Genomic DNA, 25,318 nt, shown 5'->3' with positions numbered 1-25,318 from the left:
GTGCTGGGTGTGATGCAGTAGAGCCTGCTCCTGCCTCCCGCTCCCTGTGCTAGGCAGGCAGATGCATTCAAACCACTGTTCATAGAAGCTAAAGCAAGTCCCAGGCAGAAGAGGAGAGGTTAAGCACTTGCTGGTTTGCTGTGGTCAACACTCCCATGGTCCTGGTCCAGTCCCTGGGTCAAAATCCCTTATGGAGCCCTGAGGTGCTACCTACGAAAAGCCTGCAGGGGTGCAGGAAGTGGATTTGAAGCTTATGGGCACAGAGCTCGACAGCTGTGGTGGTTCACATGGCTGCGTGTCTCAGTTTGGAGCTGAGGGCTTGTGGGGTTCCCGTCCCTGCTTGCCGCTGGCTGCCACACGTCGCTGGTCCCAGCACAGCCTGTGGTGCCTGTGGCCCGGCTGCCCCACTTTACCCTGCCAGGGTTTAAGATTTCTCAAGCAGATACCCAGGGGTACAATGCAGCCCTTGTTTCAGAAAGCCTGGACCTCAAAGGCAAGATCCCCTGCAAGTCTCACGCTGCTGAAATGCAGCATCTGAGCAGGTTATGCCCTGTGGGTCCCCTCTTCAGTCATCATTTGGGCAAGAAATCCCCTTTACTGCTCCTTCTGGTGTTTTTAAGTGTCCAGTTTGGGACGTGCACCCAGGATGTTCAGTTTGGGCTCATCTTCCCAGGCTGAATGGCAGAGAAGTCCCAAGTTAGGGGAGTTGTGTCCAGCCCCGGGTGTGATCTGTGACTCGAAAGCTGACCTGCATTTGTCTTGTGTTTCAGGGGACTGACCCTTCCTCCCGTGCAGAGCATCTGCTCTGTGCTGACAGTGCTTGCTCCGTACTTGAAGCTTCCAAACCTTGCAGAAACACAGACAGGAATTGCCTGAGATCAGACAGGGTGGCTCTCCTGAGTGCAGAAAGAGCTAGGAAACACTGACTGCTTTTTAACATGCACACAAATCCGTGTCTCCTGCTCACTGCCAGGTTTATTTCTGTTTGCAGATCTTTCTGTCTGCTCCGGTCCTGAAAGCCGAAGGCACAGACACCGTTCTCATCTGCAGCAGACACAACCTGATGCAACTTCCCTGCTCCCTTAAATAAACCCCTTCAGTGTTGTGTGTGCTGAACTGGCACCGGGCTGCATCATTTCCTCTGTCCCTCCGACATCTTGTTAATCTGGGGACCTCATGATATGTGAAACAAAGTCTTTGCCTTGTCTCCTAAAAAGCTCTAGAACATGCTAAGGAAAGGTTAAGTGCAAATAGCACAGATTTAAACCAGCAGGGTTTTTAGAGTCCCTGTTTCCTGGCGCTATGGTCTCATCCCAAAACAGCAGATCCCTTGCCATCCTTTGCTTGCAAGTTCAAAGATAGGGTGGCTTTTGGCTCTGTGAGAGATTGCAACAAGGGCTGGAAAATGGCTTTCTGCTCATAAATGAATGATGCTCAGAGATGCTCAATTCTGTGCTTGGCTTTTTAATGTGCCATTAGAACAGGTAGCCCTTGGGGGACTCTGCTCTACACTGGTTTTGCTGGTGCAATCTACTTTGGGGTGCAGCCCATCCCAATCCTTTATCCCAACAGGCTTTGGGGGGGAAGCCTGATCTTCACCTGGCAACTAAGATGCTGCCCCATATTTTTCGGGCTGCTGATCTGCACACATCTGGAAAGATAAACCAGAGGTGTCCCCAGGGGTTATTAGGCAACAGCACTGCTTCGGTAGGGTTTAATCTTCAAAGAAACCTGACTAACCTCTTTGCTTTTCCACTCCAGCTTCCCCATTCCCAGAGGACTTCTCCATTCTAACCACTGTAAAAGCGAAGAAAGGAGGTCAGTCCTTCTTGATCTCAATTTACAATGAGCAAGGGATCCAGCAAATTGGTGTGGAGTTGGGTAGATCTCCTGTATTCCTGTATGAAGACCATACAGGAAAGCCAGGCCCAGAAGACTATCCTCTCTTTAGAGGCATTAACCTAGCAGATGGCAAGTAAGTGAAACTTTGTGCACGAAGGAAAAAGTACGTTGTCTATATGAATACCAGCATGTTGAACGTTGTGTACTCTAGGAGTCATGTATGTTTAAATGTATGTACGCACCTCTGACTACTGCCAAGTGTCCTAACCTTGAGCTTTGCCCTTTGGTGAATCAACACTGCACCTGCAAGGTGACAGACACCACTCAGTGCAAATTGTCTGGCACTTACGGGGGCAGGAACAGTGACTTCTGTTGCAAAGAGCCTGAAGAAATCGGTTTGTCTTGGAAAACCTGACTGGGTCTTTTGCAGGATGTGAGGAGGGTGGAAAAGGGGAATACCAATAACCAGGGAGTTATTGGTGGGGTTTTCCCCTCTGCTTCTTTCTGAAGCCAGAACTGGTGTGCTCCTACCTGTTCTGGAGGGATGAGAAGTGAACGGCATCATCTGTCAGTCAGCCTCTATTGCAAGTGAAATCTTTAGGGTCTCCCCGGGATGGTTTTCATGTGGTTGCAGATGGTGGCTGGCATGAAGACTTGCAGAACACCACTTCGTGAAAGCTTCGTTGTTATACCATTGTTAGCTTGTTCTTGAAAGCCCAGGGCTCTGTTTAACACATCTGGGGGCTGTTCTTCTAGGTGGCACAGAGTAGCTATCAGTGTGCAGAAGAAAAACGTCACCTTGATTTTGGACTGTAAAAAGAAGATAACTAAGTTCTTGGACAGAAGTGACCATCCCATCATTGACGTCAATGGCATCATTGTATTTGGAACAAGGATATTGGATGAGGAAGTCTTTGAGGTAAGTCATGCCAATGGACAGCTCTGGAGATGTTCCACAGAGGCGATGAGCTGAAGACTGGTTGATGGGGTATTTGCAGCTCAGTTTTGGAACTTGTATCGTGGTTTTGCGTAATGGAACACTGTTGTATGTCATTTATATCTTTGTAAGCTTGTGTTTCAACTAGGGAAGTTCTTTCTGTAGCAATGATGCAAACAGTGGGCCAGATGTCCAGCTGGAGTGAGCGCCTCTGCTCTTCATGCTCTTGCTGGGGCTCAGACTAGCCCCTGCACTGGGATTTTGTGTCTCTGTAGCTCTTCAGCTCATTTAGCATGGGAAAGTTTTCCTTCATCCCTGTTAGGATTTAGGTGGAGTTGCAGGGGTGGTAAATGGAGGCTGGGGAAAGCAGCTCCTTTGCAAGTCACAGTTCACTCCGGGGCTGTAGGAATTTGCTCTTTTCACATGCATTGTCCGTCGGTTCTTGGTTTCTTGCACCATGACGTAAGGGGTCTCTCCTCACCAGCTTGCCTGGCAGCCCTGTCACCTCCCACACAGCGACTGCCTTCAAGAATCAAACCAGCATCGTGATGGGCGGAATGCTAACCATGAGCTCCTCTCATTTAAGCAAAGAGATAGAGGAGTATTTATAGCCAAGGTACATATGGCAGAAGTTCTTCCCATAGTTCAGCAACTAGTTTAATATATGCATTTCACCAGCAGTCTCGACTTCAGTGCTCTGCTGCACTTGTGAGCCTTTCATGTGTATGAGAATCTTGTCTCTGATCTGTCTTGCAAGCTAGGATTTCTTCCCTGAAATCAGTGCCAGTGCATTGGAGTGTAAACCAAGACCTATTGATCTCTATCTCCCTAGTTTTATTGCATTTATGTGGAGGGAGAGCTGTATCTCCTGGGCCTCCCCAGCCCAGCAAAGGGACGGGGCGCATCTCCTAGCAGTGGATAATTGGAGCTGAAGCCAAGCCAGCTCTTGTCTGCATTTTGCTGTCACTCAGGAGGAAAGTTCCAGTCTGTTTAACAGTACCAACATCTGGGAGCTGGTCTGCTGTAAACACAGCAAGAACGCATGGGCTGAAGGTTGCTGCCAAAATCCCAGTTACAGAGTTAGAGCTGAAGCTCTAAATTCTGTTAAATTAATAGATGTTCCCTGGGAAGGTTAACAATTCAAATGGGAAGTAAGAGCTGGGTTTAATGGGCAGTGGAGCGTCTGTTGCAAAGGTTGGACCTTTGGCCAAACCCATCAGTGGTTGCACGGGATGCTGTGTTTTAAGTGGAGTGCCCCTGAGGTCTGGGATGTTCCCAGGTGGGTTTTAGAGCTTACCTGGATTTTGGGCTGCTGATTCCTCTGCCAGGCCAGGGAATGCAGAGTGATGGGTGTCAGCGCTCTTCCAGCACCCATCAGCCCTTCCCGGGGGGTTGGCCGCTGAGAAGTGGACAATTAGCAAGTATTTTCTCTGTCCTATAGCAAATGTTCTGGTACCACACAGCATGTGTATAACCTCCCTCTCTAGTCCCGGGATCTGTCCTTTCTTCTTTTGTCACTCTTGCCAGACAAAAAGGGTTTTCAGTGCATCCACACACTAATCAAGACACCAGCAGCTTTAAACTGGATGTAATGAATAGGTCCCATGAAGGCACTGGACTATAACCTAATTTCCTTCATAACTCAGCAACTTAATTTCCTTTGGTCCCTCCTTTCTTTCTGCAAGCCTAAGCAGAAACTGTGTAGGGAAAATCATGGCTCAGAACAATGGGAAATGGGTGTTCACTGTCCAGTGATGTATTCCTGGAAAGCTGATAATTTCTGGACTGAGTGCAGAATGATGAAATGAGGCTGCTGCTTGTGCTGGTGGCAACTGCTCTGCAAACCTCGGCTAACGTGATGCTCCCCAGGGCTTTCTGCACCCATGGATTTGGCTAGTTCTTCTGTTCGTCCCTTTTGCTGCAAGTTAGCATAGCCCGGTTTGCTGGGAGCGGGGTGGAAGGCAGCACTGGGCCGGGCTGCATGGATCAGCAGGAGGTGTAAGTCGTGGGCATTCATCTCCTCGTGGCCAGGACTGAAATCCAGTAACACCCCAAAACACACGTTGGTTTGGAAGCTGCCACTCCGCAAGCTCCAGGTCCAGCTGGGGCTGCAGGAGGAGCAGCTCTGCTGTGTTTGCCCCTTGAGCACCCAGATGGGGACTTCCTCACTCGTCCTCTGCTGCAGCAGGAGCCCACTGGGGAAGGTGAGAGGAGTTCCAGAGTGCTTCTCCAGCAGTGGGAGAACGACTTCCTCCCATTACCGAGCACTCGGCTGGGGCTGTGTGGGTCTCTGTGCGGCTGCGGAGGTTTGAGAGGGCCCAGCCTGGCGGCCAGGCTGCACAAGCGGGGTTTTGTGCTGAGCTCTTGTTCAGCGCAAGGGTACAAACGTCAGGACAGGCTCTCACACCGGGGTTGGGAAGTGGCGGTGGCTTCCAGCTGTGACTGAGGGGATGCTGTTGTGAGACTGCAAAGGGCTTTCTGCAGCCAGACTGAAAGAGGAAAGAAACAGCCCGTGGTGCAGCATAAACACTTTCCCTCTGCTTGCAGGCTGCAGCAGGCAGCACTCCTGCGGCTACAGCAGCACAGGAGGAAGTCGGATGTGAATGATCTTGGTTTTAGAGGCTTTAACTGTTTCTTTGGGCATGCTTGTTTTTTAAACCACGGCCTAGCATGGTCTCATGGTGTGGGAACAGAGAGGATGAAGTCTGGGAAAATCCCTTGCCCGGAAAGCAAAGCATCCTCTGCCTGAAACCCAGGGAGTTCTTCCAAGCCATCCTGGTGATGTGGCCCCACTCGGCAGTGATGCCCTGCAGGAGCTGCCCGCTCCAGGCCTGTGATATCCTGCAGGAATCCCTTTTCTGTGCAGGATCCCACCAGTTCTTGTGGCGATAACAAACTGAAGTGGGAGTCCTTCTCTGGCAGCAGCGTATTGATCCCAGGGCTGCCCCATCAGCCTCTGCTTGGACTGATGGGTCCCTGGGAGCCTGTGCTGCAGCAAGAGCTGAGTGAGCTGAGCCCCTGTCAGGCCAAAGCTTTGCCCTGTTCAGGGTTTACTTGGCTGTTAGGCGTACACCTCTGCTGCACATTGTACCATCAAACCTGGCTGCGGGCTATGTGGGTGCTTCGTGGGCTTTAATTTGAGAGCATCCTCGGAAGACGCTCATGCCGAGGCGCTTCTGCTCCACGTGTAACTTGTTGCTGGGTTCAGGAGACAGCACTTACCTCCCTGAGCCTTCCTCCTTCTCTCAGAGCAAGCAATGTGGCTCCGATCCCATCTCTCTCCCACCCCCACCCGAAGCCTGGCGCAGTTTGTGTTTAGCCATAACAGTGTGCAGCTTTACCCCTTTGAACACCGGCGCGGACGGCGCCTCCCCTGGGTCGGCTTGTCCAGCCTGCCCCTTGCCGTGGTGGTGTGATGGAAAAGCAGCTCAGCTGGCCCTGCGCTGAGCCTGTTGTACTGGTTGAGCAGATGTGGGTTGAAGCGAAGCTCAGGCCCTGGCTCAGGAAGGTCGCTGGAGCTGCGCTTCAGCCCCAGCAGTGGCTGGTTTACAGCAGCAACCAGAGATCACGTCACACGCAGCTGGAAGAGCTCTGTGCATGGGAAGTGCTGCCCAGCATCTGTGGGGTAAAAGTTCCTGTCCTGGGCCTGGATGAGGTGAACTTAACCCCTTTGCCGTGGTGTTCTGAAGCATCTCGTGTAATCCCATAGGAAGAAGTTGGGATTCTGCAGCAGTGCGTGGCTCAGCATTGTTCTGCGGACCTGCGCTTCTGTGATATCCCAGTTTGTTCTCTGATCTGTCAGGAAGAGACTGTTGTGTGAGGCTGCTAAAAGCACTGCACAGCACCCGGCTGGCAGAGCTAGTGTTGGCATCATTAACGTGGGGTGTGGGCGCTGGCGTTGTAACACTGATGACAATACCCTGGCAACAAGTGGGTACATCTGATGTCAATGGTTTTTGGTGCATTTGGTAACGTTTTGCATGATTGTCCCACAAGGAGCCTGGTGTTTCGGCCCTCTGGAAGTAACACTGGTTTGCAGTAGTGTCTGGGGTAGATGAACTTGGTTTTCCCATAAGTGGAGAAGCTCAGTGCGCGTGTATGTTGCTTTCTCAGGTTTATGTCTTTTGCTGTTGGCTCCTCTGGTCTCCCTTGCCCACCTGGGTACCACAGGGGTGTCTCGTTGGTCCGGGTGGTACTGTAAAACCAGGAGCGTTCCTCTGATCCTACCTAAGAAGGTGCAGAGTGAGAGGGGGGTGAGGACACCTGCAGACCCGGCTCTGCCAGTGCAGTGGAAGGCGAGGGGCTGATGGAGGGTTTGCTGTCAGCTCGTGCCAGAGCCCATCCCGGGCTGAGATCCGCTGCGCTGCTGGATCCGGGCGGTGCTGAAAGGATGGTGCTTTTCATTTTCTCTCCTCCTTTGTGTGCCTGAAGACCACTGGTGAAATCAAGACATTGGGACTGAAGGGAAAGAGATTTGTGCTGAGGTGAGCCAGAAAGCCCAGGCAAGGCGCCAGAGGTGCTCTTAGGGCTGCTCAGTGTTTCAAGGCGCAACAAGACAAAGCAGAATAGATGCTACAGTGCTCTCAGCAGAGACATTGGGGCCGTTCAGGTGCTGTGTTGCTCTCGGGTTGAAATGCCAACTCTCTTTTCATCTTCTGCCTTGTTTACACTTAAAAACCAATTATCACTGGGGTTGATAGTCCCAGATTTCATTTCACCATCATCAGGGGTTTCTCCCTCCCTTCCCATGCTCTTGGCTGTAGCATTTCCAGCTCTGGAAAGTGCTCTTATTAAAGTTTCTCTGTGTTGTTTTGCTCTGAGGTTAAAAAATCAGATCTTTTTTGCCTTAGCAAAAGGTGTACCAATTAAAACAGGTTCCTATACGTATATGTGCATCTTAACAGTATTGTTTTAGTGTTTAAGGATGGAGACATTTAGGAGCTTCCTTTTGCAGGTTTGCTGTTAATATGTCAAACAGCCTCTGTCTACTGCAGGAGGGCAGTGATAGTGATGCTGCCAGTGCAGTGGGCTTTGGGGGAAGACAGATTGGTGATAACTCAGCTCATGAGGGCAAATGCACTGCAAGAGCCTCGGGTCTGAATCCACGTCTCATTGCCATCCAGACCCTGGCTTGCCTTGGCACAGCTCTCTGCCATTCCTGTTTATCAAGCTTTTGTTATCCTTCAAAAAGCACTTCTTTATGATTAAGGCTCTTTGCTAATGTGAATGTCTCCACCAAGATGCGCTGCAGATACATGCTCTGTGTTCTTCCTGCCTCGCAGCCTGCTGGAAGGAGCCAGTTCAGGGCTGGCTGCTGGCCCTCTTGGCCCTGCCAAATCTGATTTCACCTCTTTCGCTGTAGAGGCTTTAAGGGAGTGCAAAGAGTGGATGTTTTACACCAGCAGCATATACCATAGTGTGAGGTGATGGAAAATCAAATGTCCTGAGCCAGCATGAGGGCTCGTTACTGAAGATGTCTGCAGCTTTCCCCAGTCTCCCAATAATTCTCCATTTAGTTGCTGGTTTTCTCGTCATTTCTTCTGCTTTTGTTTTTTCAAAGGGATTCTCTTAAGCAAAATGGTGCATTGGAGACATATGGATTAAATCACAGAATGAGGCTCTTCCAGAAGAGCAATGCTGCCTAGAAAATGTCTCCAATCACTGAAGATTATAACTCTGGATGGGTTTGCAATTAATTGTGAGGGTTTTGTGCCAGAGTCCAAGCAGTGCAGTCAGTCTAATCAAAACCCAAAGGTGATATTCAGCTTCAGCTGGCAAAGCCTTGCACACGGCATCATCTTACACAGGTGCCCAGGGACATCGTCTGGTTTTAGCAGTGTCTGTACCGAGGGAGGGGCAGGACCACATCCAGAATGAGAACTGCAAACCAGCTTGTAAAAGTTCATGTGTGCTTCAGGTGCTGTCGTTTCCAGCCTGAACCAATGCTGTTTCATCTGACCTCGAGCTGTCAGGTGCCAGCAAGGCAAGTGGGAGGCTGGGTTCGGCCATCAGATGGATTGTTTGCATGCACTGCTCAAACTCTTGGTTTTCATTTAGGTTTGCTGGGTAATTGGCAGTTGAGCCATCTGGACTGCAGTCAAGCATTGTGGCTGGGTCAGGGTTGCCTGTAATGATGTAGCCTTATTAGTCACGATTACAAAATACACATATTCAATAGTCTCTATTTTGATTTTAGGGTTTTTTTTTTTGGTTCAGTGGTAAATTCCATTTCATAAACTGGAAAAGAAACTCTGCATTGGCATGTGTGGATAATCATTGCAGTTTGCTGCTAGCAAATGCCTTCAGACCTCTGATGGTGTACAGTGTGCAGGGAGATGTGCTTTCCTGTTCCAGCAGACCAGAAAGAGCTTTTATTGATGTTTAAGTTAGGCGGTGCATCATTTATCTTCTAATATGGCCAAGTTAAACATCAGCCCTTTCAGTGTCATTACAAGGGCTTTTTAATCAGTGCTTCAGATGGGAAAAGGCATCCAACCCAGGGCGATTTCTTGTTGAGGGATCCCTCCTCCTGATTCTGTCAGCAAAGCAGGGTGAATGCTGAGGATATGGGGCACTGAGCAGCCCTCAAAATCCAGGATTAACCCTCTGAATGGCTGGTGAAGGACATGGTTGAGGAAGTACTGGCTTTTCTCTGCCTGTGGTCACAAGAGCAGGGATGTGCCATAACTCAAAGAGGCAGTTTGGAGCCTGATGGTTGCCTTGCTTTGGGAGACTCCTGCAGGATAATTGGTTTGAATGAGCTTTTGCCATTTAGAGGACACAGGCAAAGAGGCTGGGTGGGAGCTGCCAGCGGGGAGGGATGCTAAGTGATACCTTCAGGGCTTTCCATCACTGCTGTCCTGGGCCACAGCATGGAGAGGACAGGCGGGCTGTTGCACAACTTTCCCTGCTGTGGGATCCCTCCTGCAGAGTGGGGTAATCAGTTAAAACTGCTAACAAGGAAAACTGAGCGGTCTCTGGAAGGCAGAGCTTATCCCTCAAAACCATTTCCATCACCACAGGAATTATGGGGTTTGAGGGATAGAGTTCTGTCTGGTTGTTCCTGACACTCACCTGGCAGAGCTTTGCAGTTAAATGCTGGCAGGCAGCAACCCAGGCAGGCTCGTTACACATGATGGATGCTCTTAGCTCTGGTGGCATTACTCTTGCAGCTGATGGCTTCGTTGGTAGTTTGCTTCCCCCCTTGAACAGTGGGAGGAGGGGGCTTGGTTTCTTCCGTGGAAACTCTGAGGTGCAGCAGGCTGAGTGCTGAGTCCAGACAGGCTGATGTAATGCTGGAAACCTGCTCCTCTCCCGTGACACAATGCCAGGGTTTAAGGTGGCCTTGTGGACATGGATGTCTGCAGGCAGCAGGACAGGGCTTCGGGAGGGTAAGGGCAGTGCAAGGGGGCCCTGAGCACGTTGGGAAGCCCTGAAGAGCAGACCAAATGCTGCTCTCAAATGTTAGGGAAAGATGATTGTCCTCAGCTCGAGCATGGGGGAAAAGCCAAACACTCATGCTGCTGGGGAGCAGTTTCCAGCTGAACTTTACTGGCAGCATCACTACGCAGTATGAGAAAGGGGTTATTGAGAGCAGTGAGCAATAGTGTGCCACCGGCCCAAATCAGTGCGTGTTTCCTCTTCCCTGCTAATTCGGGAATGTTGTTCCATGTGGGAGGTGACACACGGATCAGCCTTGTGTGCATTAGAGTGAATTTCTGGAACAGAAATCTGTGGCTAGAGGAAAAACCCTCTCTGTGCCCAAAACATTGATTGATTTGCATTGTTACAGCAAACTGCTGTAGGAAGTACAGGCTTGGCTGAGCCGAAGTCGTGGGAGAGGAAGAGGATGGTGAGCGCTGAGCTCTGCAGTGAGGGCGGCTCGTGTCCTTGCTTCCTCGGAGTTTAGGTCTTTGTTGCTTTTGTCCTGCTTTTACAGGACATGGCGTGAAGTCTGTCCTCTCTCTAAGCTAGGGTTTTATGCAGGCAGCCTCTTGTTGCAGCGAGGACAGAGTGAAGCCAGCATAGAAGAGACCATCCTAACGTAGGAGCCTCCCAGCTGACTTCGTGTTCAACCCATTCCCTCGTCACTGAGGCCCGAACAAATGAAACACATGTTCCGTTCGCATGGGGAGGCCTTGCCGTTTTATTTCACTTTATTTTTGAGGCAGTCTGGGCTGCGTGCCAAAGCCCAGAGGAAAATCCTGGCCCGCTCCAGACATCCCCAGCGTGCAGGTGTACTCCTCACTGTGACAGAGCCGAGCGTGAGCGAATGGATATGTGCACATAAATACATCGCCCTGGGGATGGGGGCTGGAAGAGGGTATTCCTAATGAGTTGTGCAGAATGTTGGATGGGGTCTGTGTGTTGGGGTGTGTGTCTGTGTGTTTGCTATTCCCTCCAAGAACACGGAAAAAAGTCTCTAACCGTGGGCTCATTGTTCTCCACACGTAGCCACATACTGGCTGTGGTTCAGGAGGTCAAGTCTGCTTGAACAAACAGTGCTTTGGCCACTGAAGCGAAATGTGTGGGGAGATGAGAGAATTCGTGGTGAATATTACTTTTGTGCAGTGTTCTCTGCTCTGGAATGTCTGCAGACACAGCGAGGGTTTCCTGAGGCTTTGATGCCCGGCGGAGGCAAATTTATCTGCAAATTGTATTTATCCTCTTCCTGCTTTGCTGCTCGGCATTCCAGAGCCTGAGCTGTGACGCTGAGCTACTGCCCATGGCGCTCCCACTGCGCCCGTTCCGGCTCCGCAATGAGTCCTGTTCAGGTAACCACATTTCTGGGCTGAACTTCAGATCTGCTCCTCAGGCCATAGGATGTACAGACCCGGCTCCCTTCCTGGGGAGGAAAGAGCCCAGTTAGCTTAGCTGCGGGAGCTGCACGGGGGGCTGTGTTAAACATGAGACTGAATGCGGAGTTTGAGGTGGGCGATGCTGCACAGAGGTTCTCTTGCAGGGATACAAGAGCCAGCTGTGCAGCTTTGAAATATAAGTGCACAAATACTTTGGAGCATGGAGTGAGAGGTGTGTGAGCGTTGACAAAGGAGACGGTCCAGCTTCCTGCAGGAGGAGGGAGAATGTGTGCGGACAAGAGGTGTTATGGCCAAATGTCAGCTCCTTCCTGAGCAGCGCTGGCCAAATGTGCAGCGCTGGTGGGAAACAGCCATAGGAACCTGCAGGAAAGCTCCCTGCTGGGGTGGTCCCAGCACGTGTCTCGCTCCACGGTTTGGTGATTGTCGCCGGCCAAAGGCAGGAGAATTCTTTCCCAACCAGAAATGGGTGTTAAGTTGAATGGTGAATGTGTCAGCAGAAATCCCCACGGCGAAGCACGTAATCCCGCTTCTATCCTGAGATAGCTTTGGCAGCCAGGTCCGTTTTCCCCCCATTCCCTTTAATCCATAAAACCTGGATTCTGTATTTACCTCCTGGGGCAGGAAACATTCCAAGTCATGATTAAAAGCCTCTGTGCACACAAACCCCTTGATCCTGAGCCACCTCGGTGTGATGGGCTGAGGACAAAACCTCGGGGTGGATCTTGGGGCTGTAGCAGTTGGGGGGGAAGCCTGTCCATGGGGCTGAGGAAAGGGCAGCTCAGCTTGCAGCAGAATTCAGCTTTGAGGGGAAAAAACTATGGAGTAAAAGCAAGGGGTTGGGGGGCTTTTAGGTACCTGGGTGCTCAGAAGAGCTCCAGCTGTTGTGGGGTGGGAGCAGGAAGCCCTGAAGTGCTGCTGGAAGCAAAGAGCCACTCTTTAGTGATGGAAGTGAGCCCAGACTGGGGGAGGCTGAGGCTTTCCAAAAGGAGCCATGGGCTTTGGAGCTGTCTGAGGGCTCACCTGGGGTTTCACACTGGAGTTTGGGAAGTGTTTAGGGAGCGAGGAAGGGGAATCCACAGAGCAGCAATGTGGGGCCTCCCTGGCTGCTCCTCCTGCCCTTGTAGCGGTGGTGTGAATTGTCTGATGGAGCTGTGAAATGCTGGCTGTTGTTTGGCCCTCATAGATGGTTATGGCTGGATGTCTGATGCAGACCTTGCACTGGATTTCTTTCCCGCCCCCACCTCCTTTTCTGTACCAAGCCTCCTCAAGTCTCTCTTGAGACTTCACCTTCCCGAGGCCATCATTTTCCCTTCGCATCGCCCACCTCCATCATAGCCACGGTGGGAACAAAGCCCCGATCTTCCTGACTCGTTGGGACCAGCACCTCCCAGGCAGACACTAGGACCCTGTTTACACAGGGCCGAGTAAAAACCGAGCAACTGCCTCCACTTTGGCTCAGCGCGGCTCCAACAGCGAGTTTGCAACTGTGCAACTTCAGCCAAGAGCTTCACTTCACTACATATTTTCCACTGTGAGAGTCCCCCTTACGGTACGCTGGCGTATCCCTCCTGGTGTGGGCGGCGCAGCCAGCAGAAGCTGATCTCGTTCCTAATTTTCCATAGATGAAAGGGAAATAAATCAACGTGAAACCGGAGCCAGGAACCGGCATCGCTCCGCGCCGAGGGGGAAGACACAAAAGAGCAGCGCTGCGCTGTGCCGTGCCGTGCCACAGCTTGTAATGAGGGGGAATCTGTTTTTAAACTATCCCTTCTGGTTCACACATATGTCATCGAGAAATAACTTCTATAGGGGAAAAGTCAGCCCTTTAGCTCGGTTATTAGTGGATTATTTGATTTGGAGGGAGAGAGGGAACTTGGAACGGTGCGATCAGCCCTTGGTAAGGCGGTGACATCAGGAGATGAAGCTGGAGGGGGGAAATGCAGCACTAAATGAAATGGTAAAGAAAATAGGGACATTGAGTATGTGGTCAGGTCTGCATGACCACAAGAAGGAATGCAAAGGCTGGGCAGCTTTTGGCAGCCTTGCAGGCTCTAATTTGGGTTTACATGGAGATTGCACGCTCCTTCCAGGCTGTATCTCCTCTCCAAGGAAAACGCTGTGATTTCCTCATTTCATGTGAGGAATGGAGCTGGGATAACATGGCACTGCCCAGAGGAGAGCCTCAGACGTGAGCCAGGCTATGGGGCCAGGGGCACTGGGCCCCGATGCAATGGGGTGACAGCTAGGACCTAGAGAGTGGTGGCACTGGTGCAGGATAACTGGGCTGCCTGGTGCTCAAAGAACCGTGGAGGTCAAGGGGAGCTGGGCTTATTCCAGGGATTCCTAATTAATGCAATGAGGAAAATGGAGAAAATCACTTTTTTGAGGCTGTTCTATGGAGCGCAGGACCCTGATGCTTCAGAAAAGCAGTGCAGAAGCCGCTCATTGTTCCATCCTCTCCTCAGTCCCGCTCAGTTATTAACTGCTGGTTCAAGGCCTGGCAGATCATGATAGACAATGGCATCCATTCATCTTGTCCTATTCATTTCTGAGAGGCCTGGGCTGGGCTTTCATGTTTGTTGTTTTGTTTGCTTTTCTTCCTTTGAATTTCCATGTTGGACAGTGGAAGGTCAGGCTGACGCTCTCCTCCCTTTATGGAAATGCCTCCCACAAGTGCAGGCTATGGAACTGCATGTGAGTTCTGTGGGATGCTGCCCGTGGGGCAGTGCCGAGCTGTGCTGGTCCCCACACCCTGGCCTCAGGGCTCCACTTAGCACCCTGCTGGAGGGTGGTGGTGTGGGTGCAGGCTGCAGGAGCAGCACATAGGGTGTGCGTGCAGAGGAGGGGAAAATGCTTCATTGCCTTTCACTGCAACCACTGATTTGAAGCCGAACACTGCCTGGTTCTGGTACCTCCCCAGCCTGTCCGGCATCACTGGTTGGTGGGGGCTGAGCCCCATTGGCATACTGGGCACTTGGGATGGTTGTCAGGGGCAGCACCACCTTGTCACACTGTTCCCTGACTTTATCCTTGCGAGAGAACTTCTTCCCCTGGCTATCACGAGCAGGTGACAGTTGCTAAGCCCGTTCCCAGGTGCCTCCTGAATTGTCCTGCTTCAGCACATCCATGGAAGCAAACTTCCCTGAGCGAGTATCAAGAGATTTTCTTGGACAGTCTGATTTGCTGCTTGCAGGGGCTCAGCAGCGTAATCTGACTTGATGCCTCAATTAGGGAACGAAACCACACCGTGTGAATAGGCCTGAGCCAAATCAGCTCCTATTGGAAAGCGACTGGAAGGAGCTGCTTGAAAAACTTCTGCCGTGGGGCTCCACTCATTCCTTGGCAAACTCCTCGGAACAGACAACTGAAAGGAGAAAAGAAAACCGTGTTTAAGTTCTGGGTCTATATCTGATAGCTTTGGGTTTGAATTCTGTTGCTGTGAGGTCACCCTCAGCTGGTGGTATCAATATTGTGAACAGATGGTGGGTGCTTCTGTTACCTGGGAGCTCAGCAGTGCAATTCTGGGGCAGTTTTTAAGGCATTCCTTTCAATGCTGTCCTATGGATTTACACGGTTCCTGGGAGAAGCATTTGTGATTGGGAGGGGCAAAAAAGCCTAACAGTGACCATGCTATAAAAGTTGTATTTGGGTTAGATGTAAAAACGGTGACAGCAGAGTACGTGGTGATTGTGGGGGCTCTATTTTTAGGGATCAGCACTGTAATTTGTGTGCAGTGTGATGTAAATGCTGATTTCAAGTTACCAAATGAGGAGTTTGAAGCAGAAATCACAGAGTGACAAGCTGCTCTGTGGTCATAGAGGGGAAAAAATAACTCCAAGGGTTTGATCCCAGGGTGTTTGCTGGAGAGACAGTGGCAATTACAAGTCTGTTGGGCAGATGGATAAGCCACTGTCCTTAAGTAAAGGCTCATCTGAGGTTGCCTGGGTGGCAGGGACAGCCTGACCGTGGCCACCCCCTGATGGCAGGTAGCACCCAAACCTCTGGGCTCTGCTGTGTCCATGATGTTCCTCAGGGAGCTGCCTAGCTGAGACCTGGGCACACTTGGGTTCCTCCTCCATTCTTCTTGGGTCTGGAAAGTTGAGGAGAAGAGGGTGTTTCCTGTGCATAGGCAGAAAAGCAACAAGAACCGCTTATTTTGTGGTGCTTCGGCTCATCTTTCTCCAGTTCCTGCGGGAATTGGGAATCTCGGAGATGCTTTGAGATTAGTCAAGTCTAGATTCCTTCTAATTTGTTTTGTGGTTGCTTTAACTTTTCTTATAGTAGGAACATTAAAGTGATGTGTTTTTATTGTGCATGCCTATAGCTCACCATATGTGAACTCATTCCATAGCCTCCCTCAGACAATGAACTTGCACGATGCATTTCTCTTACTAAGCTGCCTGTTTCCATGACATTTATGGGAGTTTAATTATCTTGAGCCTTTTACCTCTGTCAGAAGTGATTGAAATCAGCCATATGAGGTTCAGGAGTTATTGGGATGGATGGACACACCTGTGGCTGCACAGGGATCACACATGGCTTGCTTTCGGGGGAAACCAGCCAGAAAAATGCACCGCTGTCCTACTGAATTGATTAGAGGAGAATGCTTCCTCATGTGTTAGCTTAAATCTTCAGATTTAATAACCCTCCATGTGGTTTCTGGTGCTCACGAGAGAGGTGAGTATTTAGCTGCTAGCAGTTGTAATGACAGAGGTGGCCAGAAGGCTGGGTTGGTTCTCTGGTGAAGGTGTTTCCCTCTCATGCACACAACAGCTGTCCTCCGAATGCTTCTCTCTAGGTAGGATCCTTGTTAGGGATAAACCCAGTTCAAGCTCCTTTTGCTGGCAAAGTGCAAGGAGTGGTTCTGCCCGAGTGGGTCCCACACCGGGAGCAGGCACAGATGGGGTCTGCAAAGGACCTGCACATGGTCTGACCTTAACATCTCACAGGCTCCCCAGGAGATGGTGCAAGGGTGCCACGTCCTCCTGCCAAGCTGGCCCCGTGTGCTGAGTCTAAACCTGCTTTTCTCTCATTCCAGCTCTTCCCAGAACTGGTTTCCTATTTTTTCAGTCAAAACCGGAGAGGGGAAGCAGAGTCAGACTATTTACCATGTCCATGGGAGACTGGGAGCAGCCAAAGAAAACTGAGTCACTTTGGAAGGGTTCTCTGGAGTCAGGTTTTATCTTTTTCCCTTCTTCCCCTGGAATAGAAGGCACACCTTTGCCCAGCCAGCACTCCGAAAGAAGCCAGCAAAGGAGTTATTCCTTCCAGTCAAGCCTGCTTGGTTGCATGGTCTGGCTAGATCTCATTGCAAGGTTTCCATCCCACAGCTGTGAGAACCTCTGGTGACTCAGTCCCAGTGAGCCAAAGGGCTCCAGCTCCGGCCCCATTTGCTGTTCTTGGGAAGGTGTTACTGCAGGAGATCTGGAAATGGTTTCTCAAGAGGAGGGTGTCAGTGGATGGTCCCCAGCCACAGCAGGCTGCTCCTTGTGGATGGACACAGTTCTTCATTCTCCAGCCCTGTGGTCCCTTTGGCGCTCGTGTTCACTCACTGCAAGTGTGGGCTTCCTGCATGGCTGGGGCTGGTACTGGAGCCCTGGTGGGTACCACAAGCAGGTCCTGTGGCTTTGCATCTCCTGCAGGGAATGGAAATCCCAATAATCAAGGCTTGTGTCAGGCTTTGGCAGGGTGCGTGCCTTGTGCCAGGAGTGGAAACTAAGTCATAAAGAAGGCAGAGTCTTTCAGAAGTACCCAAATGTGGATGTTTTTCTCCGTTGGAGGAGCTGGTTTGAGTTAGTGCTTAACAGCTGCACCTATAGATGCCATGCTTGAAAAGACACGTTTAAATAGGCAGCATGGCTGTGCAAAACACAGATGCAAACACTGTGGCTTCAAAGGGGAGCTTGGAGAAGCGTGCAGATGGTGTGCAAGGGGCTGCATCCTTGTCGCTTTGCACCACATGAGGTGAAGTGCTCTGGAAAAGCATCATGTTCCTGGGTAATAACTAAGGACTGTCTGTGTGCATGGGTGTACGGGTATGAGCCAGCTTTTGTGGGTGACCAAACATACAGCTGCTGCTTCAGAGAGGCACTAGCTGCTCGAATGTGATGAAATCTGAGCGAGGGGTCGTGCAGCTCACCAAACCCATGCGGGTTCCATGCCTTGTTCCTCCCATGTGTTTCTGATCTGCTGGGGGGGGGGCTCAGAGCATCTGCCCGGAGCACACTCAACAAAGCTTAAAAAGGCTCATTTTGCAAACATCGAGAGTGACTTTACAATAGGAAAATGAAACTTGAGGGTAACGTTGTGTGTTCAGTGGCGTGGGGAGGAGGGGACTTCTTTTTTCCAGGGGGTTCTTTTCTTTCTTTCCTTTTGGCCTTTACAAACCCGAGCTCCGTGCTGTTATTTTTCCCCTCTTTGCAGAACAGCTGCAAAAACCTCTCATGTTCTTTTTGCCTCCATTACTGCAGTGCTTGGCCAGGCTGTAGAGGAGGATGAGGGACTGTAAAAGCAACCTTTTGTCCCCCTGGTCCCTGCAGCCCCTCTCCCTATCCATCTATCCCGGCTGTGGCTGCAGAGCAGGGGACACTGCTCATCGCATCCTGCTTTCTGTGTCCAGAACTGATGGTTTCATGCCCAGAAATTCCTTGCAGATAGATTGTGGTTTGTTGAACAGACATAAATATATAAAAATAGCCGGTGGAGCTGAGTACCGTGATGTTGGTTTAAGGATATCTGTGTCTCTGGGTGTTCTTAGCAGGTTTTTGTATTTGCTTTATTTTTGAAGGTGTCTTGGCTGCCTTTTCCTTTCCTGCAGCTGCTGCTGCTTGGCTGCTGCTTTGCCCTGGGCATCCCTTCCTAGCTCAGAGAAAGGGTTCTGGTGTTTGTGATCCATCAAAAGAGGAGGAATGCAGACAAATCAGCAGAGTGCTGGCCACAGGGAAGGCAAACGGTTTTAAAAGGGACCTGAGTTAGGGGAGTGGGAGCTTGAAGGGGAAGGGAAAATCGAAGCTCACAAATGCTCTGTTTTGAAGAACTGGAGCGTGTGAGGGTGATGCCACCACGCTTGCGGCAGCTGATGGAAGGCTGCGGGTGCAGAGCTGTGGGGCGCGAGGATGAGCAGAAGCTGAGGAGTCTCGGGCCGGCTCCTGCTCCCGCTCCCCTGGGCATTGAGCCGCAGCGGTTACTCGAAGTGCTCGTGGGCTCTGGAGCGCTCCCTGCGGAGCACGCCGGCGGTGCCTGGTGGTTTGCAGCACCAGGCGTGGAATCAGGGGTTCGTTTGGGTTGGAAAGGACCTTTAAGATCATGAGTCAAGGGAAAGCTGGACGCGTCCCCTGGTACGTGCGTGGGCCGGACACTGCCTCCTGCTCTGCGCTGCCTGACCTGGGATGCTCCTGCGGGAGCCTCTCGGCGGTACTGTGGGGACAAGGGGGTTAAACCACAGCCCCATTCCTGCTCCAGTGGCAGCATTTACCTTCCTGTGAGGTAACGCACCCAACACACGCAGATGTGTTTCCCCTGGTTTCTTTCTACCTTATATTTTCCCATTTGCTGGTGTAAATCCCCCTTGCTCACCAGCAGCTCTGCCTCTCGTCCTGCCCCATCAGTGCCATGGCCGGAGAGGGGATGCTGCCCTGTCCCCACAGCGGCTTTGCCAGCTCTGAAACAAAACCCTGGAGAAGTGCATTGCTACAATAGCCTTGCTGTGATTGTTTTGTAGATTTGATGCTGTCTGTGCTCCTGCCGACACCACCTGTTTTCCGAGCTGCCTTTTCCTTAAGGATTGTTTTTCTCTCTGCCTTGTGTCCTGTAAGTTCCTGGACCTTAATTAAACACCAGGTTGCTAATTTGCCTTATCTGGGTTTTTCCACCATTTGGTAAATTTCCAGACAAAAACTGTCCTCCAAGGCCTAGGCATCAGCTTTCAGTGAGGGAAGACACATTGCTTCATGGAAGTAATGCTCATTTATGGCTTATGGTGGGAGCCACTCTGTAACATACTGTGTGATGCTAATGTTGTGCTGAGCCCTGCAGCCCCCTTCAGTGAGTCAGGGTCAAGGTTGAATCAGAAGTACAACTGCTTCAAAGCACAAAGCAGCCCTGGAGCTTTTGGGGGTCTTTAAGCTGGTGGTTGGATGTCTCCTGAAAGGATGGAGGTTTCAATTGGCAAAGTGCCTGGGGATGAATCAGTGGTGGCAATGAAGGGAGCTGGTGCAGGGAGGACAGGACAGGACCATGTGGTCCGCGTGGCAAGTCTGGAGCGAAGCTTGGGCTCTTGCCTGATCATTAAACATCCATCTGAGCTTGGTCAGGGTTTTTCATCTTGTTCCTTTTCTGTTCTCTTCCGGGCATTGCCAGTCCCTGTGTGAGAAGCTCTTGGGGCAGGACATGATGGTTGAATCAGGGTGGCAGAGAGCTGAGGAATGGGTGGCTGGAGAGATGTTGTGTGGGAGCGGGGCTCTGGGCTGTCAGCAATGATTAACGGCTTTGACAAACTCAGCCATTTGGAAAGGCAAGAAAATCTTTCCCCCGCTGGGGATTGGAAGCTGGAATGGTGGATGGGTCTGTCCATCACCCACAGGGTGCTGCCAGGTATATGGTCCATGCTGCTGGTGAGCACTGCGTGCTGTCCTTGGGAGTTAGCTCTGCATTGTCACTTAAACAAGGACTTTGGTGTAAGCTCCATCAAGGTGGAGGGTGCTCAGTGCTGTGCCAGTGCTGCCAGGGGAGCGTTTGCATGAGGGTGGGGTGTGATGGACACTGTGATCAGTGGGGCCAGGCGAGGGAGTAGCTGCCTGGAAATGAGCCTTGTGTTAGTGTCTCCTGCTCTGCTAATGACTTGAGTCCTTGACTGGTATTTGGGTATTGGCAGAGTGACAGCTTCTTCAGGAGAGCTTTCCAGAATTAGCAAAGCCATCTGGCTTTTGTTCTCCTCTTAGAGAATTGCTTGTCCTTTCCCTTCCAGTAACGAGTCCTTGCTGAACTGCTTGTAATTTGTATTACACTGACAGACCTACAGCGTGCTGTGGTCTCTGTGAGTGCATAGAAAATACAGCCCCTTGCTCCAAACAACCTCTTTTCGAAGGAAGAGCCGTGGAGTGGCTGACCCGGGGATCCAGCACTTCCAGATGGAGGAAGGATGACGTGGCATTGCCCAGCTGTGATTCCATCCCTTGGAGCAGGGCTGGGTGTTGAGAGCAGCTAGGAGTGGAGGGTGGGAGAGTTCAGGGAGGGAGAAAAGACATTAGAGGAGGGGACTGCGCTTCCCTGCCCTGCTCCTTCAAATCCAGTGGCCAGGGCTAACAGTGAGCTGATGGATCCTTGTGTGCATCCTCCCTGGGATCATAAAATAAAGGCTCAAAATTAGTGGGGAGGTTGTTTACCTTCAAGCCAAAGGGCTTATTTTCCCCTTGTTGCTGTGGTCAGGGCAAGAGCCATGTGGGTTCTCCAGATAATGCTGTAGTTTGTGTTCTGTAAGTCTAATACCAGAAATGTGAATGGCTGAGCTTTGCCTGGGGGTGCAGGAATAGACTGATGGATGGGGAGAGCTGGGTTCCTGGGGGTACCTCCTCTCCCAGATAGATGCAGTGAGAAAAGGAACTGTTATCAGCCCTTGAGAGGTATTTCCTTGAGGTTATATTTGGTTCCAGCGAAACTTCTATCCCTTTTCTGCTTAATTAAAGCTGTTTTTTCTAAAGAGGGCTCAGAAGAGGCTCCCATCTGAGTGCTGAAAACCAGAAGGAGCCGTTTTTGTGGTAACCGGAGCCCGAGAGGGAGGGGAAATAGCAGCAGCCTCACGGCAAAGCTGCCCTGTCCGTTCCTGCAGCCCCTCTGCGCAGGATGGGGAAAGCAAACATCCGGGTTGGGTTCACCCAAACCACCAAGTATTTGTAGCTGACTCATGACTGCATGTGAATCAAGCTTTTTTTGAGCCAGACCTTCAGCTGCTGCCTTCACATCCATTTTGTAGTGTAGGCTCTTTGGAAGGCCAAAGGATGCCCTTTAGGTACCTGTTGCTCTGTCTGGTGAGCACACTGCTGTCAGGTCTGGCCAGTGCGAGGGGTTCAGAAGGCAGGGGCTGGTGGGGGTGACAAGGCTTCATCTGGCCCTGTTGCTGCCATTTGGTTTCTTTTCTGGAGCAGCTGTGTTTAAACGAGGGGCTCTGGGATGATGCCAGTAGGATAAGGATGCCCCAGTGCTCTGAGTGGTTACTGTACATCTGACTTGGGGCTCACTGCAGTGGCAGAGCTGGGGCACAGGGAGCTCTGGGTCACCCCTTGCTTCTTTACTTAAATGAAGACGTTGGGTTGAGGCAGCTCTTAGTCCAACCTGTGCAGCCAAGGAGCCTCCTGGTGTGGGGCAGCCTCTGTGTCCTGGGCAGAGCCTGTGTCCGGGGCAAGAGCTGATGACAGCCTTTATCAAGTGGACCATCCGGGGGGCTGCCAGGCTGTCTCCCAGACAGGGATTAGGTATTTCAGAAGCTTCTGGTGGCTGGGATCCCTAAGCTTTCACTTTATCATGGAGCTGCATTGAACCTCTGCCACTCTGAAGCCATCAGCTGGGTTTGCATTTATGGAACCAATGAGTTTCTCATAATAAAACCCAGCAACATCCCAATTGCTTCCAATAATTTGGATAGTTTTTTGGTGTGTTACAGCTGGACATCCTGGCCCAGTGGCTCCAATTTAAATGCAGGAGCTTAAAACAACACACCAAGCAGGATTTATGCTTATGGATGTTCAGAAGCTCCAAGACTTCAGGGGTGAGGCACTGAAACAACAGCCCAGTTAACTGTCAGTGCGGTGCAGTGGGAGCCCTGAAGCGTCCCGGTACTGGCGGAGCTGCCGCTGGTGCCAGATGAAGTCACTGGGATTGGCCTCGCCAGCTGTTTGTTTTGGTGAACCACAGTAATCTGTCCCCGTTACTGCAGTTGATGTCATTGGAAGTGATGTGACATTTCTGCACACATATAGAATAAGTGTTAAAAAATGCTCCCGAAGAGCTTTTCCAGCCTTGTCTGGGAGCTGGCTGGGGCCTTGAATTCAACTGGCTTGGTGGGACTTAATCTATAAAGCAAATGAATCATCAGGCATAAATGGCTTTACCATAAATGTCAGATTCTCACTGGTCCTAGCAGCGCTTACATGGGTTTGGTGGGGCATATAAAAGCCTTGGGCTTCACAGTCACTTTCATAAACGTGCTGTCCTGCCTCTTCCTGTTCATGGGAAGCTCTAAGAATAAAGATCAATATAGGATTTATCCCTTTTCTAAAAACCTAGTTATTCTGGTGGATGAAATTGGCTATTTTCAGGCAAAGACTGACCTTTTGTATGTGTGTAACTGTGCCTTCCCTCTGTGTGCTACCAAGTACCCCAGGTATATACCCAGATATACCCAACTCGTTCCTATGCCAAAGGACTTCACCCACCTGCATGGGTGCCTGGAGGATGCTGAGCGGGTGACATCTCCTTTGAAGCAGCACCAGTGTGTTACTGACTTGCTCCCTTAGGTACCTCTTTACTTGAAAATGAGTCTCAAACCCTGAAATGTCTTGGCTGGTGAAGTCTTCAAACCACTTCCTCACTGTAACTGGAAGTTCTCTCCCTTTCAAAGGCTTCATGGAAAAGCGGTTGCTGTTGCATGTGTACGCGAGAGGGGTAGTGAATGGTATCTCCGTTATCGCTGCTCCTGCTGAGAAAAGCAGATGCTGACTTGGGAAGGAGAGGGGTTGGGGTGTCCTGTGTAAGCACAACAGTGCAACAAATAGAGCCTTGAGTGAGGAAGGGTGCGGGGCCGGGGGCAGCTATCTCCTGGTGACATTTATTAGTGGCAGCACACTTGAGAGGACACAAAAGGCTCCCAGCATGGCCCGCTCTATTTAAAGTAGCTTTTTAAATCAAAGCAGTGGGGCTCTTGACAGCAGAGCTTTGTGCATCTTTTGTGGAGTTCAGAGAGTGGGGCTCTTTATTGCTGGCTAAATTAGCCCATTTTATTGTTTTGCTCTGAGGGATGAGGTCAGTTGAGTGGGAATCTTGCTAACAAGGTTTTACTCCTGTTTTTTACATTGGGTATCCACCAGTGCTGTGCACTTGCTGGTAATGAAACAAAGATGAATAGTTTAGCACCCTGTGAGCTCTCCTCCTTCCCCCACCGTTGAGCTGCTCAGCCCATGTCTGTACCGGAGCTCAGATGCTCCCTGGGGCTCTCATCCCTGCAAAGCTGGGTCCATTGGTTTTCCTTCTGACCTTGCATGCTTGAATGCTACTGCTGGAACAAGGAAAGGGTGGACTTTGCTGGGCAGAGTGATTGATTGGGTTTGAAAAGGAAATGGGAAAATAGTAGGCATGTTGAATGATGCTCACGGAGCATGGTGAGCTCTGAAGGAGCTGTCTGAGGCAGCTCACGCTCTTTCCTGGCACCCCTCACATACCGAATCTATTCAGTTACGCACTGATTTTCTCAGGTTCTTGACCCAGAACTAGGAGGGAGCTTCCCTTGTTCATTCTCTCCCCTTACTCGGCAGCAGCTGCTGGACCAACACTGTCCTTTGGTGTGTTGAGGGAAGTTGGGGTTTGTGCCATGGCCCCAGGATACGAGCCTGTGGCTCTGGGATGTGCAGGGAATGTCTTCCCCTGTGCTCCAAGGTGCTGCCAATGCCTTGAGCAGTCAAACCCAGAGGATGCTCAGCTCCTGGTGTGCTGCAGGGAAGCAGGGTGGCATTGAGCCAGGATCTCTCCCCATGCATCGCTCAGGAGCTGCCATCAGCTGAGACTAAAAGCAAACTCAGCTTTAGCAAATTCTCTTCTGCTTAACCTTTTGCACTGTGTTTAGCCAACGTGCCTTTCTTTGCTTTATCTGTTCCTCGAGGAAACACAGTTATAGTCCTGGTCGCTTACAGGATGCGGACTATCAGCTCTCCTTGAGGTGTAAATCCAGCCTTATCAGGAAGAAAAAGCTTTCAGCCTTCCTTCCTTGCCTCTCAGAGACAAGCACCAAGTCTGCTTTTGTGGCTGTTTTATTTCAGCTTATCCCAGCAGTGCCAGACATTCCCCATAACCCGATGGAAACTGGGGAGCTTTAACCACCTAAGTGACAAGGGCATTAATGGCTTAACGTGGCTGTCAGTGAAGGGCAGGATGGTTGAAGTCCTGCGGGCAGAAATAGCAGCTGGAAGGATCTTCCCATCAATCAACTTTAAGCCAGTTGCCTTGGCGAGGTTGGGCATCCTCCAGTGGAGGCAGCTCCAAAGGGGCGGCCTGGGGTGATGCTCTGAATGCCGGTGAGGACAGGGATAAGGATAGTGATGGATGGTGTTAGAAACCCAGTAACACCCTCAGCTCCTTCAGGTCTCTGCTCAGGGCTGGGTGATGTCCTCAGGGTCACACCATGGCTATGTTCCCCACATAGGTCACGGTGTCAGGCAATGGCCAGAGCTGGCCGGGAATGGGCGATGTTCTGAGACAAAAACTTGGTGTTTTCTGTGTTCCTAATGCTGCGTCCCCAGTTCTGGTGGTTACACTGAAAAGGCAAAAGCCAGAACAGTGACAGAACTGCTCTGTGGGTTTGTTAAAAAGAAAAAAGCAAAGGAAAGAATATTTTTCTCTTAAATTAGGAAGTTGAAAACCACCTTGCAGACATTCCTGCTAATTTTGTAAAGGTTACTCACAGGAAACAGTGACTAATGAGACTAAACCCATGCTCGATTTCAAGGTAACCTGT

The 25,318-nt window shown here is 50.9% G+C and overlaps 1 protein-coding gene across 2 annotated transcripts in view; it reads left to right on the top strand.

Moving 5' to 3' along the window:
* Positions 1 to 25,318, top strand: part of COL5A1 (collagen type V alpha 1 chain) — a 131,077-nt gene that overhangs the window by 31,566 nt on the left and 74,193 nt on the right. For both annotated transcript variants that reach the window (XM_057409164.1, XM_057409163.1), the window contains exons 3-4: positions 1,762 to 1,975; positions 2,599 to 2,761. In XM_057409164.1, coding sequence (XP_057265147.1) covers positions 1,762 to 1,975; positions 2,599 to 2,761 — 377 coding nt within the window. The remainder of the gene's footprint in view (positions 1 to 1,761; positions 1,976 to 2,598; positions 2,762 to 25,318) is intronic.

This window comes from Pezoporus wallicus, unplaced genomic scaffold, assembly GCF_028554395.1.
Source record: "Pezoporus wallicus isolate ANWC-B61680 ecotype Strahan unplaced genomic scaffold, APGP_CSIRO_Pwel_v1 contig_8341, whole genome shotgun sequence".
In the NCBI taxonomy this organism is placed as follows: domain Eukaryota; kingdom Metazoa; phylum Chordata; class Aves; order Psittaciformes; family Psittacidae; genus Pezoporus; species Pezoporus wallicus.
Note: the sequence above shows the minus strand (reverse complement) of the source record. Positions and strands in the feature narration are given on the sequence as shown.